At 37.8% G+C, this 10,749-nt stretch overlaps 3 protein-coding genes and 2 non-coding genes across 5 annotated transcripts; 2 read left to right on the top strand and 3 right to left on the bottom strand.

Moving 5' to 3' along the window:
* The first annotated feature begins 585 nt into the window (after nucleotides 1-585).
* On the top strand, nucleotides 586-5,737 carry hrm (hermes). Its single transcript, XM_066735023.1, has 5 exons — nucleotides 586-1,335; nucleotides 1,597-1,809; nucleotides 1,880-2,006; nucleotides 2,079-2,258; nucleotides 3,570-5,737. Exons 1-5 carry the CDS (start codon nucleotides 1,197-1,199, stop codon nucleotides 4,798-4,800), a joined length of 1,890 nt encoding a protein of 629 aa, XP_066591120.1. The 5' UTR covers nucleotides 586-1,196; the 3' UTR covers nucleotides 4,801-5,737.
* Nucleotides 5,710-7,035, bottom strand: ND-30 (NADH:ubiquinone oxidoreductase core subunit S3). The gene is made up of 5 exons (XM_066735024.1): nucleotides 6,878-7,035; nucleotides 6,754-6,810; nucleotides 6,416-6,666; nucleotides 6,106-6,351; nucleotides 5,710-6,042 (listed from the first exon to the last, which is right to left on the bottom strand). The coding sequence occupies exons 1-5, from the start codon at nucleotides 6,939-6,941 to the stop codon at nucleotides 5,857-5,859; spliced, it is 804 nt and encodes a 267-aa protein (XP_066591121.1). The 5' UTR covers nucleotides 6,942-7,035; the 3' UTR covers nucleotides 5,710-5,856.
* LSm-4 (Like Sm protein 4) lies at nucleotides 7,022-8,080 on the bottom strand. Its single transcript, XM_066735025.1, has 4 exons — nucleotides 7,890-8,080; nucleotides 7,634-7,826; nucleotides 7,410-7,556; nucleotides 7,022-7,346 (listed from the first exon to the last, which is right to left on the bottom strand). Exons 1-4 carry the CDS (start codon nucleotides 7,987-7,989, stop codon nucleotides 7,163-7,165), a joined length of 624 nt encoding a protein of 207 aa, XP_066591122.1. The 5' UTR covers nucleotides 7,990-8,080; the 3' UTR covers nucleotides 7,022-7,162.
* A 270-nt stretch (nucleotides 8,081-8,350) lies between these two features.
* TRNAR-UCG (transfer RNA arginine (anticodon UCG)) lies at nucleotides 8,351-8,423 on the top strand. Its single transcript has one exon. It is a non-coding gene; the product is annotated as a tRNA-Arg (tRNA).
* Nucleotides 8,424-8,847: 424 nt separating this feature from the next.
* Nucleotides 8,848-8,941, bottom strand: TRNAY-GUA (transfer RNA tyrosine (anticodon GUA)). Its single transcript has 2 exons — nucleotides 8,905-8,941; nucleotides 8,848-8,883 (listed from the first exon to the last, which is right to left on the bottom strand). It is a non-coding gene; the product is annotated as a tRNA-Tyr (tRNA).
* Between the last annotated feature and the right edge of the window lie 1,808 nt (nucleotides 8,942-10,749).

A 10,749-nucleotide genomic window follows, 5' to 3' on the forward strand; every position in this document is an offset into this window, starting at 1 on the left:
TTAAGAGACACGCGTGTCTCTTGGTCAAGGAGAAGTACACAAGTGGAAGAGTCAAAGGAACAAAATAAAAATATTATGACCAAAAAAAGAGCCTGATGTTTAAAACGGTTATAGCAAAAGTGTAAAATCTGCAGTAGTATAGATAATGGCCTAATTCCGAGGGAGAGCAGGAAAAAGGGAGAAAGCTGATATTTGCATGAGCGGAGAATCAATCTCAGAGCGTTTTAGCAACGTTCAATAACGTTCTAGGGTAAAGGTATACTCTACACACACATACATGGCACACAAGAACAGAAAAAGAGAGAAGGAAGAAGGAGGGAAGAAGCTAGCTTGCTCTGCTAAAGCCAAATCTAAAGGCAAAGGTGAGTTTGAAAGTGTTAGTGGAGAGAAGAATGGTAAATGTGTGTTCGGGTTGAAGAGAGATGGCAAATGGTGGAAGGGAGACGAGGTTTGATGATGGTGAGCTAGGGATGGGAAGGGGTGTAAGAGGAAAGGATAGACGAATGGAGAGGGGCGAAGAGGAACAGGAGGAAGAAGTAGCTGAAGTAGGGATGAAGGCAGTTGGTGGCTTGGTGGACGATTGCGGAAAGTAACGCCAGCTGATCAGTTGAGTCTTGACGCCTGTCAAGCTACCTTTTCTTTGTCTCTCTCCGATCGGTTTTCTTCGTTCCTTGTCAGTATCCGCTGAGGAAACCTGGTGGTGGGCATGTCAGTGTGATACCAAATATACATCGTATTCATGTCATTGTTCTCTATGCGACCTGACAAAGCGAATGCGAGCAAAGTTAGAAGGTCGCCGCGGCCCTCGTACTTAGCGTCGGTTTCTAGTATTCGTCAGCTAGAAACTTCATCAGCTGGGTCTATGACCAGAACACGACGTCTTTATTTGCGAAGGAGCGACCGAAGGGCGAGTTTTATGCCCGACGGATTCCAACAACAATTGACCGATATCCTCCCGAACTAAATTTTATCATCCCTCGACCCTTCCTATCTCTGCCACTCTTTTCTCCATCCCTTTAATTTTCCCTTCCCTGATCTCTTTTATTACCCCTCATAACGTAAATTCCTTCTTCATACCCCGTCTCTTTCACTCTCTATTTCTCTCCTCTCTCTACTTATCTATCTGTTTTTACATCCCCCGCGTGTGACTTTGTGATTTGCTTAAGTGTGAACGTCAGTGACGAAATTTTCTGACAATGCAACGAGGCCAGGATCAAGACAATGGCATTAATATTAAATTTAAGTCGAGCACGGGAAACAGAGGAGAGTACAAGCTAGTAGCCCAAAAATCGGCCAAAAAGAAGAAGAACACTTCTAATGGGACCAATAATCATGGTATTTAAATTTATCCAATTCCTCTCCCTCCCTCTTTTCCTTAATATCTATCAATACTGTAGTCCAAATTAAATCTGGTGATACAAGAACAGATGTTTTTCATTGCATGCTTTTGCTAAAAATATTTAACTATGTTCTGGAAGCTTTACAGAGTTCTGGATAAATTCTAATTTTAGTTTCATTACTATTACTTCCTATTCTTTCTCTGAGGATGTATGTCAAAATGTAGAGTATTATAGAAGTTATTGTGTTTTTGTTTAGGTAATAATGTAGTAAATCAAGAGGACTTAGTACCACCGGATGGAGGATGGGGGTGGCTGGTGTTATTAGCAGCTGTTGCAGTTAATTTTTTAATCCCGGGGACAATCAAATCGTTTGGAGTACTATTCGTTGAATTTATAGAAGTTTTCAAAGCCACAAATGCAGAGGCAGCTTGGATACCAGCGCTCTGCTACTTTCTCTACAGTTCATTGGGTATGCTTAGTCAAATTTTTAATACATCATTCAACAACAATTTCAATTATAATGATTAATAATTTTTTAGGTCCCCTATCGAGTGTGCTATCAGTCAAGTATTCGTACAGAACTGTAACGTTAATAGGAGGAACATTCTCTGCAGTGGGAATGATGTTAAGTTATTTTGCTAATTCAGTGGCCTTCCTATGTGTAAGGTAAGATCAAGTGACAATGCTTGGTTAAGCATGTTTGACACATATCAGTATCGAATTAACCTACTGTTGCAGTTATGGAGTATTAGTGGGAGCTGGAGCAGGATTAGCTTTTCCACCAACAGTGTACATAGTGACATCTTATTTTCTACGACTTCGGGGTTTTGCAAATGGCCTCTGCATATCTGGCAGTGCATTGGGTTCGATATTCCTCCCTCCTGCCCTTCGTTATCTCTTGGGAACATTCGGATACAGGTTGGACATTGATCAGTGCTAATTGTTAATAATTTTTTTCTACACAACACACACACGTCTTCTTTCCTAGTTTTTGAATTCACACTGGGCACTAGATAATATTGTGTAAATTATAGAGGAAACAGAGATAGGTAAGCAACTTTATACTATACTTAAAAGTGTCGGGAGATCGTGTCTGAAATATGAGAAAACAATACGGAGAAAGATTTTTCTTGTGCTGCATTTGTGTATGTACGTGCGTGTGTAGAAATATCTACCGTAGCAGTTTCGTGGCACGTGCACAGTGGCGGACTTTATTTGAAAAGTAATACACTGTTTTACGTACGTCGCACAATCGTCCACGTGATTACCACGTGGGCCACGTGGATGCGCGTGGTTTTAGCTAAATTACGTACGAACGCCTTTCCAAGTTCACGCGGAAATACTTGGCATTTTTTAATCATCTTCCACGAACGGCTGCGATTGGATTTCCAAACGTCATCAAGCTTTTTTTCCAACTCCAAACAATATTCATCCAAACGGATCCAAACCTCTCTCTTCACTCGATAATCTTATCTTATCTAAGCAGCGATTTTATTTTCTTTGTTGCAGAATGAGAACTGCATCTCCAGGATGAAGAATGGGATAGAAATGAAAATGCGATTTCGTCAAAGATGAAGCTCTGCTAAAAGCGTATTAAATATAGGTCGCGATTAGAGATACCTCCTAAATATACGTTTTGCATATTCCTATCTTTCTCTCTCTCCCTCTCTCTCTTTCTTTATTCTATTTTAACCGAAACACGTTGATGAACACATTTCTTTTAGCATTCGCTAAAGTTGTAGAATCTAAAATTGTCCATCGCCGCCTACTCTTTACCCTTTCCTGCATTTCGTTCCTCGATCAATAAGCACTAACAGTTTTTATAACGCTCCTAATACACGTTAAACTTCCTCTTGGTTCTTTAACATTATGTGCCTAATAGCTAAGAGTAACACATCATGATTTCATTGCTTACAGTCAATTATTGTCAATTATTTCTAGGCTGGTTTATCCTAGCGAGCTAACGAGTACTTTTCTCCCCAATTTTCCTCAATTCAATTAGGATCCACCAGCAGCAATTACTTGGATAAGCAGAGAGCAATAGTGCATTCTCCCCTTTTTTTCTAGTACCACAAATAGGAACTACACAATTCAATAAAATCCTTCCTAGCATAAAGAATGAAAGCAAGCTAGAAAAAAATAAAAAAGAGAGAAACAGAAAGTTGTGAAATATAAAAAAAGTAGAAAAGTACTAACGGATGGAATAAATACGTTGTCTTGTTTTTACAGGGGTGCAGTATTAATAATGGGTGCAGTAACGTTGAACGTGTGGGCCTGCGCCTTCTTGTACCAACCAGTAGAGAAGCACATGAAATCAGCACCAGTCTCCAGCGAGTCTGACGAAAATGAGGAAAACCAGAACGTTGATGAGACACCTGTAGCGATAGCTAGTCCGAAGGAGGAGAATAGGACGAACGGGAATTCAAATTTATTGAACAACACCGCTGAGAAAGCAGCACCAATAGTACCAAAGAGCGCCTCGAGCGTAGCGTTAGAGCATTATAAACAAACGCCAGTTCAGAGTAGATCAAGGAAGATAAGTATGCCAACTGGACGAGAGATAACGGGCCAGATGCACAGTACGCCTGCCCTCCATGCTGTCCCTGAACGTGGTGGTTACGAGTCAGGCAGATTACTGCGTAAAAAATCACCCATGCAGTCACCAAGCATGTCGTCGTTCAATTATATCTCCACGCCTTATCATGGGAGCACGTTATCAGCGCTTCATCCTGAAAGAGCATCAACGCTCACTCTCAACGCCATATCCAGTACTTTCTCCAGGAAACCGGAACGACAGAAGACAAAGGAGGAGGAGGAGGAGGGAAAGTCTCAAAACAAATTCTTCGACTTTTCGTTATTGAAAGATCCAATATATCTTGTTATACTGATCTCAAATTCGACTAACGCTGTCAGCTATACGAATTTTATTATTCTGCTACCAGCGTACGCCATTGAGTTGGGATTCGACAAGGATGCAGCGTCTCTGCTGTTGTCCATAGTATCTGTATTAGATTTGATAGGTCGCATCGGTGGCTCCGCTCTCTCCGATGTTAAGATAATGCCAAAGCATTGGTACTTTGTCGGTGGATTGTTCATATCCGGAGTTTCTCTGGCCATTTTACCTGTTGCAACCACTTACACGTGGCTATCTGTATACTGTGGCATTTTTGGTTTGGCTTCTGGTGTATATGTCGGAATCACTGCCGTTATTATGGCCGATATGCTCGGGACTGAAAAGCTTACGTCGTCCTATGGTATATCGTTATTTGTCAATGGTATTATACAGCTGGTAGGTCCACCGATCTGTGGCTTTGTATACGGGCAGATCAGGAACTACGGGCCCATATTCAGTGTCCTAGGTATCATTTTGGTAGTGGGATCAGCCCTCTGGGGATTTGTGCCATTTATCAGGAGGAGGCAGAACGCTTTAAAGAAAGCTGAGGCTATTGAAAAAATCTAACATTAATTATGCACTTTTTATGAAAGTTGAATAAGTTTTTCAGCATTGAATAAGATTTGCCTGACCTGCGCGCTTGTTTCTTTCTCGCTTTCTCTCTCTCTCTCCTTATGTTTATCTTTATCCTTCTCTCCTTTTCTCTTATTTTCTCGAGCTGAATCAATGCGTGCGTCTCTTCTGGCAAGCTAATGAAAAATTCTGTGATGTTAATACGATTATTAAACATACGCCACTACCACTGTGATGTATATAGTCTACCAGCACAATTAACAAACAATTATAGGGATTCTATCACTGTCGGAGTTCATAGATGTTAAAGCGATATGGGGACACTTTTTGTCGTCATACGATAAAACTCTTGCCTTAAAGGTGCAAAGTACTTCATGAAAGTATAAGTTTCTTCATTAAACAGTATATATGTAGATAAATCAATAAATAAATATGATAGCATATGTATATGTAAAATCGTCTAGGTGCTTAATTTTAGATAAACTATGCAGAGTGTCATCCAACTAACTGTCTCTTCTATCTACGATTCTTTTGGCTCGACCCTTTTTCAGATGGCATTCTGTATTTTTATAATTGATGCTATTTGCATTACGCAACAGCGAGAATGAGTATACTTAATTTTTAGCAATCGAATTTAATAATTCATTCGTTTGATTTAAATTTTTATTGGGTTTTTATATATCATTCAAAGAATATTTCCTATTTAGATGAATTTTGTATATAAAAATTTTGGCGAATTATTGTATGGACATAAGTCGATCCGGCCATTGGAGGTTCGATTCTTTAATTTCCTTCGTCGAAATAATTCCAATTTACAAAACCTCTAAAAAGTATGCCTTAAAAAAACTTTAGGTGTAAGTATTTTCTAAGTGATATGTTAAAAATTTCTATTTCCGAACGATGTGAACAATAAACGTTAATATATGTATTTCATTTTAATATTTACTTCGACAAAGATGTACATAATATATAAGTTAAATTTTATATATAATAAGATCAAGTGTATATACTAAGTTTTTCTTGATTCCTATTTTATCTTGATCAACAATATTACCCTTTCTTTCCACTGGTAATAGATTCTGTTTTTGATTCATCTTTTTCTGCCTGACTATCAACATGAACTGTTTTAGCTTTAGGGAAAGAATCCCATGGTGTGGATAGATCAAACTTTCTAAACTCTTGTGCCAACTCAACTGGCTCTGTAATACATCTTTGTATTACGTTGTCGTATCGTACCTGTACAAATTATGTTTCCATTATCATTTGTTAGTTGCTTACTTTTTTTATTAAACTACTTACTTCGTAATATCCAGTCAAAGGGAAATCTTTTCTTAAGGGGTGTCCATCAAAACCATAATCGGTAAGAATTCTTCTTAAATCTGGGTGATTTCTGAATAAAATACCATGCATATCATAAATCTCCCTTTCAAACCATTCTGCAGGTGGCATAAATGGAGTAATGCTATCAACTGGCTCTACTTCATTGGCATAAGTTTTCACTCTACAGCGATGATTGTATCTTACAGACAGAAGATTGTATACCAGCTGAAACAGTAATGAACGTATTACTTGTTTGAGATAAAGCAAGCTGATAAATCTCATAATTTACCTCAAATCTGTATTTCCTGCTTGGTACATCCAAAGCACATATATCACTAAGATTATTGTATTGGGTTGTTTGGTGCCCCCTAAGAAATGCTATTACTGGCACAATTCCTTGTGGAGCTACTAATATCTCTAACTCATCCCCAGTGACAATTCGTACTTCTTGTACATATTTAGGCACCACAGCAGTAAGATAACGTGAAAATTCTTGCAATTGCTCTGGAGTCGTAGCTGTCGTTGGTTTTCTCGCGAATGCTATAATATATTGTATGAGAAATTTATTGCTTTGTTTAGGTTAAAAATCACACAATCGTCAAAGGGACTAAACTATGATTAACTCACGCTGCACTCCTGTCTTTTCAGTTGTACTCATGTGTCTAGTTAGAGAGATCTGATAACCTAAAAAAACAAACAGATTTATTACATAATTAATACTTGTCATTTATTTAATTTAGACAAGAAATACCTTTGGTGCTCCCTGCGACTAAGTTTCTTGGTAATCTTAAAGTATTCCTAAAGATAAAAGCCATTTTGGCAAAGATATTTAATTTTTGATTCCTCTTCCACCTTTTGTACTTAGATCGAAAGAAAGGAATAAATATTACCCGATCGATAAAAGAGAAATACTACTCTCTCTCTCTCTCTCTCTCTCTCAATCTTCTCACAGGATATTTAATGGTATTGTAGGAATCTTTTTTACAAGTGAGGTTTCCGTAACTTTTATTAAATGGCTTTATACAATTTATTGAAATTAATTTATGTGAATAGCCTTTAATGCAGTATTCTGTTCTAAGAAACGCATCTCCACAAGAATATTTGCAACTGCATGTCTCAAATGATGAAATTTTGCCAGGGATAATTCAAATATATGACGCTCTCCATTATTAAATATCCATTCCATTATGATACAAGGTTCTAATACCCTGTTCAAAGCACTAAACATAAAAAGAAGTCATCAATAAAAGAGTAGGCTTGATCAGACAAATATACTTGCTTACCTAGAAGCTATTGTTATATCTATCCTCCATTTACAAGATGTTAATTTTGGATAGAATCTAGTGGATGAAATTAAATTGGAGATCAATTCTGCTCTTTTTTGCCCATAGAGAACAGCAGATAAATCATCTGTGCAATCAGGGGAAAGTCTGAAAGAGAAGAAATTTTAAAGTCTGGAAATGATCATTTTTTAATATACCCAACAATTTTAAAATCAAGCATTTACTTTAATTCCTGTAGGCACTGTTTAAATTCAGTAGGTTTCATAGATTGTGATTCTGTACGTAAGTGTGTTTTTAATATAATAAATATGGCAGAGTAGTATTCATCAACATTTTCAAGAGGAATACTATATTTCTTACTTATTCTATCTAATATACCATCTTCTATGTGGTCTTGCTCTATTGTTTTCACAGCTACTATTTACACAAAAAAGAAAAAAATTATTTTATGCTACTAATTAAAATCAATAATGTACTTACACTGTATCAAAGGTCGCACAAATGTTTTTTTCAATTCAGAAAGATATTTAGTTTTATTTCCTAAAGTATGTGTAATTTGCGCTTGAAAAGAAGTTGACATTTTTAAAATATATTTTGTTTTTTGACGTTAGTTATGGGATTAGAAATCTGACATTTCTACTAAGTTTTCACAGGTTATGTTGTCTTACTGACTGTTTATTTATCTTCACCTTTCAGATATCTTCTTTACTGGCTTACGGTTTGTAATACTACTACCTGATCGACTTTTAAATATTGATTTTTCGCTCCAAAACAAAAATGACATAATAAACACTTAAGCGTAAATGACCCACAAATAATACTAGTATAATTTTATTTAATTTGTTCTTAAAATAATATTGATGTTGATGAAAATTTTATCTATAAATTATTGATATAAAATTTTGTGCTTATAAATCAGGGTCTAGTGAAATATTTCAACAGACCGTGTGGCCTAATGGATAAGGCGTCGGACTTCGGATCCGAAGATTGCAGGTTCGAGTCCTGTCACGGTCGAGGAACTTTTTTTTTCTACTTATTATTTTAAGTAAATTTTTAACATTAAAAATAAAGGAATTACCACACTTATAGGAATGACTATGACTTAGGCATAAAATTAAACACCGAATAACTTCTTATTTATTAAAAGTTTTTTTATGAGAAAATTTGACTACTGAGAAGCCAAACATTAGTTCGTTTTAGCATTTAATATCTTATTCTCTCCAATTTTGATCAGACCCTAATGAAATCTTAACATAGTAGTCTAAAATTAATTTTAACGGAGCGCCTTTATAGCAGACTAGAGCGACCAGAACTACTACAGAAGCTTTCATACATTAAAAATAACAAACAAATAGCAAAATTTTTCTTAACTTAATGATCATTGAACTTATTGGTTTATCTGCATTATTGCTGATGATTATAATAAAAAAAAAAAGATTCCTTCGAGCCGGATTTGAACCAGCGACCTATGGATGTCCATTCGACGTATAACCAACTACAGTCCACCGCTCTACCAACTGAGCTATCGAAGGGTTCGAGTTCTGTAAGATTATCGAACAAAGAAATCGTCAACGATCGAAATATCTCATTAGTTCTTATCGACGCATCGTACCATTTCTGTTCGATAAATAATTTAACAACCAATGATACTTGCATTCCATAAGAACTAGACAATCCTTGAAAAATAACCGCGCAACATCATCGGAATAGAAAAATCGGGGTTTCTAATTAGCATTGCGGATTATGAAGGAGCCTCTTCATTATTCTAATCACGGGTCTCTAAAGATGCATCCAGATTAATTAAGGGATAACAGCGGGATCAAGTGGTCTCTGGAGTCCACGAAGAATATACTTTTTAATCACGCTAGTTAAAATGCCTGTAAAAGTCCATTACTATTATCGTCTATCGTCCCTCTCTTAAACTAAGAGAAGACAGGTTAAATGACGAATCGGTTCTCGGCACGAAACATGCGCCGCGCGGTCGAAGAAATTTATACCACGCACTAATTTGATTACTCATTTTAATTAGCAAATTGTCAGCTGTTTCAATGGGGCTGGCTTAAGAATAATGGATAGAAAAGAATAGTTTTAGATATCCAGCGAACGAGTCAAACATTTCGGAGACGATCCATATTGGCCGCACCTTTTCCTATCGGGTCATCGTGACCCGAATTTGACCTTGATTAGATTCGATAGCGCCGTTGATACCTAACCTACGAAATCGTAGTTCCCACACCTTGTGCGAGTGAAACTCGGTCTGACTCGGTCTTTTATCAAGAAACATCGTTGGGATCTCAGTTACAATCTGACATTCTGTATCGATTTATAGATATTGCATTACGAAACAGGCCTGACCGACGGATCGAATTTATTTCGCAATTAATACCGCAATTAATAATGCGGTATGCGACTGTCGCGTCAGGTTCAAGGAAAGGAGGGAGACAGGTAAGGTGACTTATTCCCGGAAAGGAAGGCGGAGAATGATCATTCATATCGAATCGTGTAGGGATCGTTGTGAATATGAAGCAGCGGTGGTAATTTCAACCACATAAATAAAGAAACTAAACGGAAGAGAGATAAATAATGTAGCTTGGCTGCCCCAATTGATTGAGTCGAGCAATTTGGCTTTTAATTTTCGGGAAAAGCTGTGAAGGTAGAGTGATTAAGAAAATGAGCGTTGCTAATTAACAAGAATATAAGAACGATATATACGAGTAACAGTTATAAAATGGGGGGAGGGAAGAGGGGTTGTAGAGAACGACATAGACCTTCCATTAAGGAGAACGAGTAAACTGGAGGATCAGCCAGCCGTTATGACGTGAAACCTGACGTCACAAGGCTTAGTGACGCAAACATATCTAACGAGAGGTCATCTTTACGTACAGCGGAAAGTAAAAATCGGTGTTTTGTTATCGTTAAATACTAGTAAGGGAGGGTATAAAAAACGTTGCAAGGAGCATAAATATATCAATCACCGATTTTTCGATTGGATAATTAGGTTCTGCGTCACAGGTGGTAAAAATGAGAAGGTTAGCTTCGCCCGTGTTGCCATCCAGGGATATCCATATCCGGTGGTTGACGACAACACGGGGACCCCGATGACGCGATGCATTCTCCGGAGGTGATGTTGTTAGGTTAGGAGTGGGGCGGGAGGACGCATGCGCAGAAAGATGGCAGCACACGTACACGATGTACACATACGAAAGAGAATAAACACCAACACTGAGACATGGGCGAGCGAACGGCGCGGCGCACTAGATTCTCGTGTCTCTCGAGGGGCCGCTCAGGTCGTTGCGTGCGTGCTGCGCCTGTGTCGTGTCGACTGCCGACGATGATGGGA

This window comes from Prorops nasuta, unplaced genomic scaffold, assembly GCF_024137725.1.
Source record: "Prorops nasuta isolate Cenicafe-Biocafe unplaced genomic scaffold, Cenicafe_Pnas_1.2 PNAS00014, whole genome shotgun sequence".
NCBI lineage: Eukaryota > Metazoa > Arthropoda > Insecta > Hymenoptera > Bethylidae > Prorops > Prorops nasuta.

Excerpts from the sequence above, each read along its gene's own strand:
- hrm (XM_066735023.1), top strand. The coding sequence starts at position 1,197 with ATGCAACGAGGCCAGGATCAAGACAATGGCATTAATATTAAATTTAAG. Across the intron at positions 2,007-2,078 it reads GTGGCCTTCCTATGTGTAAG|TTATGGAGTATTAGTGGGAG; the intron begins GTAAGATCAAGT and ends CTACTGTTGCAG. Across the intron at positions 2,259-3,569 it reads TTGGGAACATTCGGATACAG|GGGTGCAGTATTAATAATGG; the intron begins GTTGGACATTGA and ends TTGTTTTTACAG.
- ND-30 (XM_066735024.1), bottom strand. The coding sequence starts at position 6,941 with ATGGCTTTTATCTTTAGGAATACTTTAAGATTACCAAGAAACTTAGTC. Across the intron at positions 6,811-6,877 it reads AGTCGCAGGGAGCACCAAAG|GTTATCAGATCTCTCTAACT; the intron begins GTATTTCTTGTC and ends TTGTTTTTTTAG. Across the intron at positions 6,352-6,415 it reads GCAGGAAATACAGATTTGAG|CTGGTATACAATCTTCTGTC; the intron begins GTAAATTATGAG and ends TTACTGTTTCAG.
- LSm-4 (XM_066735025.1), bottom strand. The coding sequence starts at position 7,989 with ATGTCAACTTCTTTTCAAGCGCAAATTACACATACTTTAGGAAATAAA. Across the intron at positions 7,827-7,889 it reads TGTGCGACCTTTGATACAGT|TAGCTGTGAAAACAATAGAG; the intron begins GTAAGTACATTA and ends TTGTGTAAATAG. Across the intron at positions 7,557-7,633 it reads CAGTGCCTACAGGAATTAAA|ACTTTCCCCTGATTGCACAG; the intron begins GTAAATGCTTGA and ends CTTCTCTTTCAG.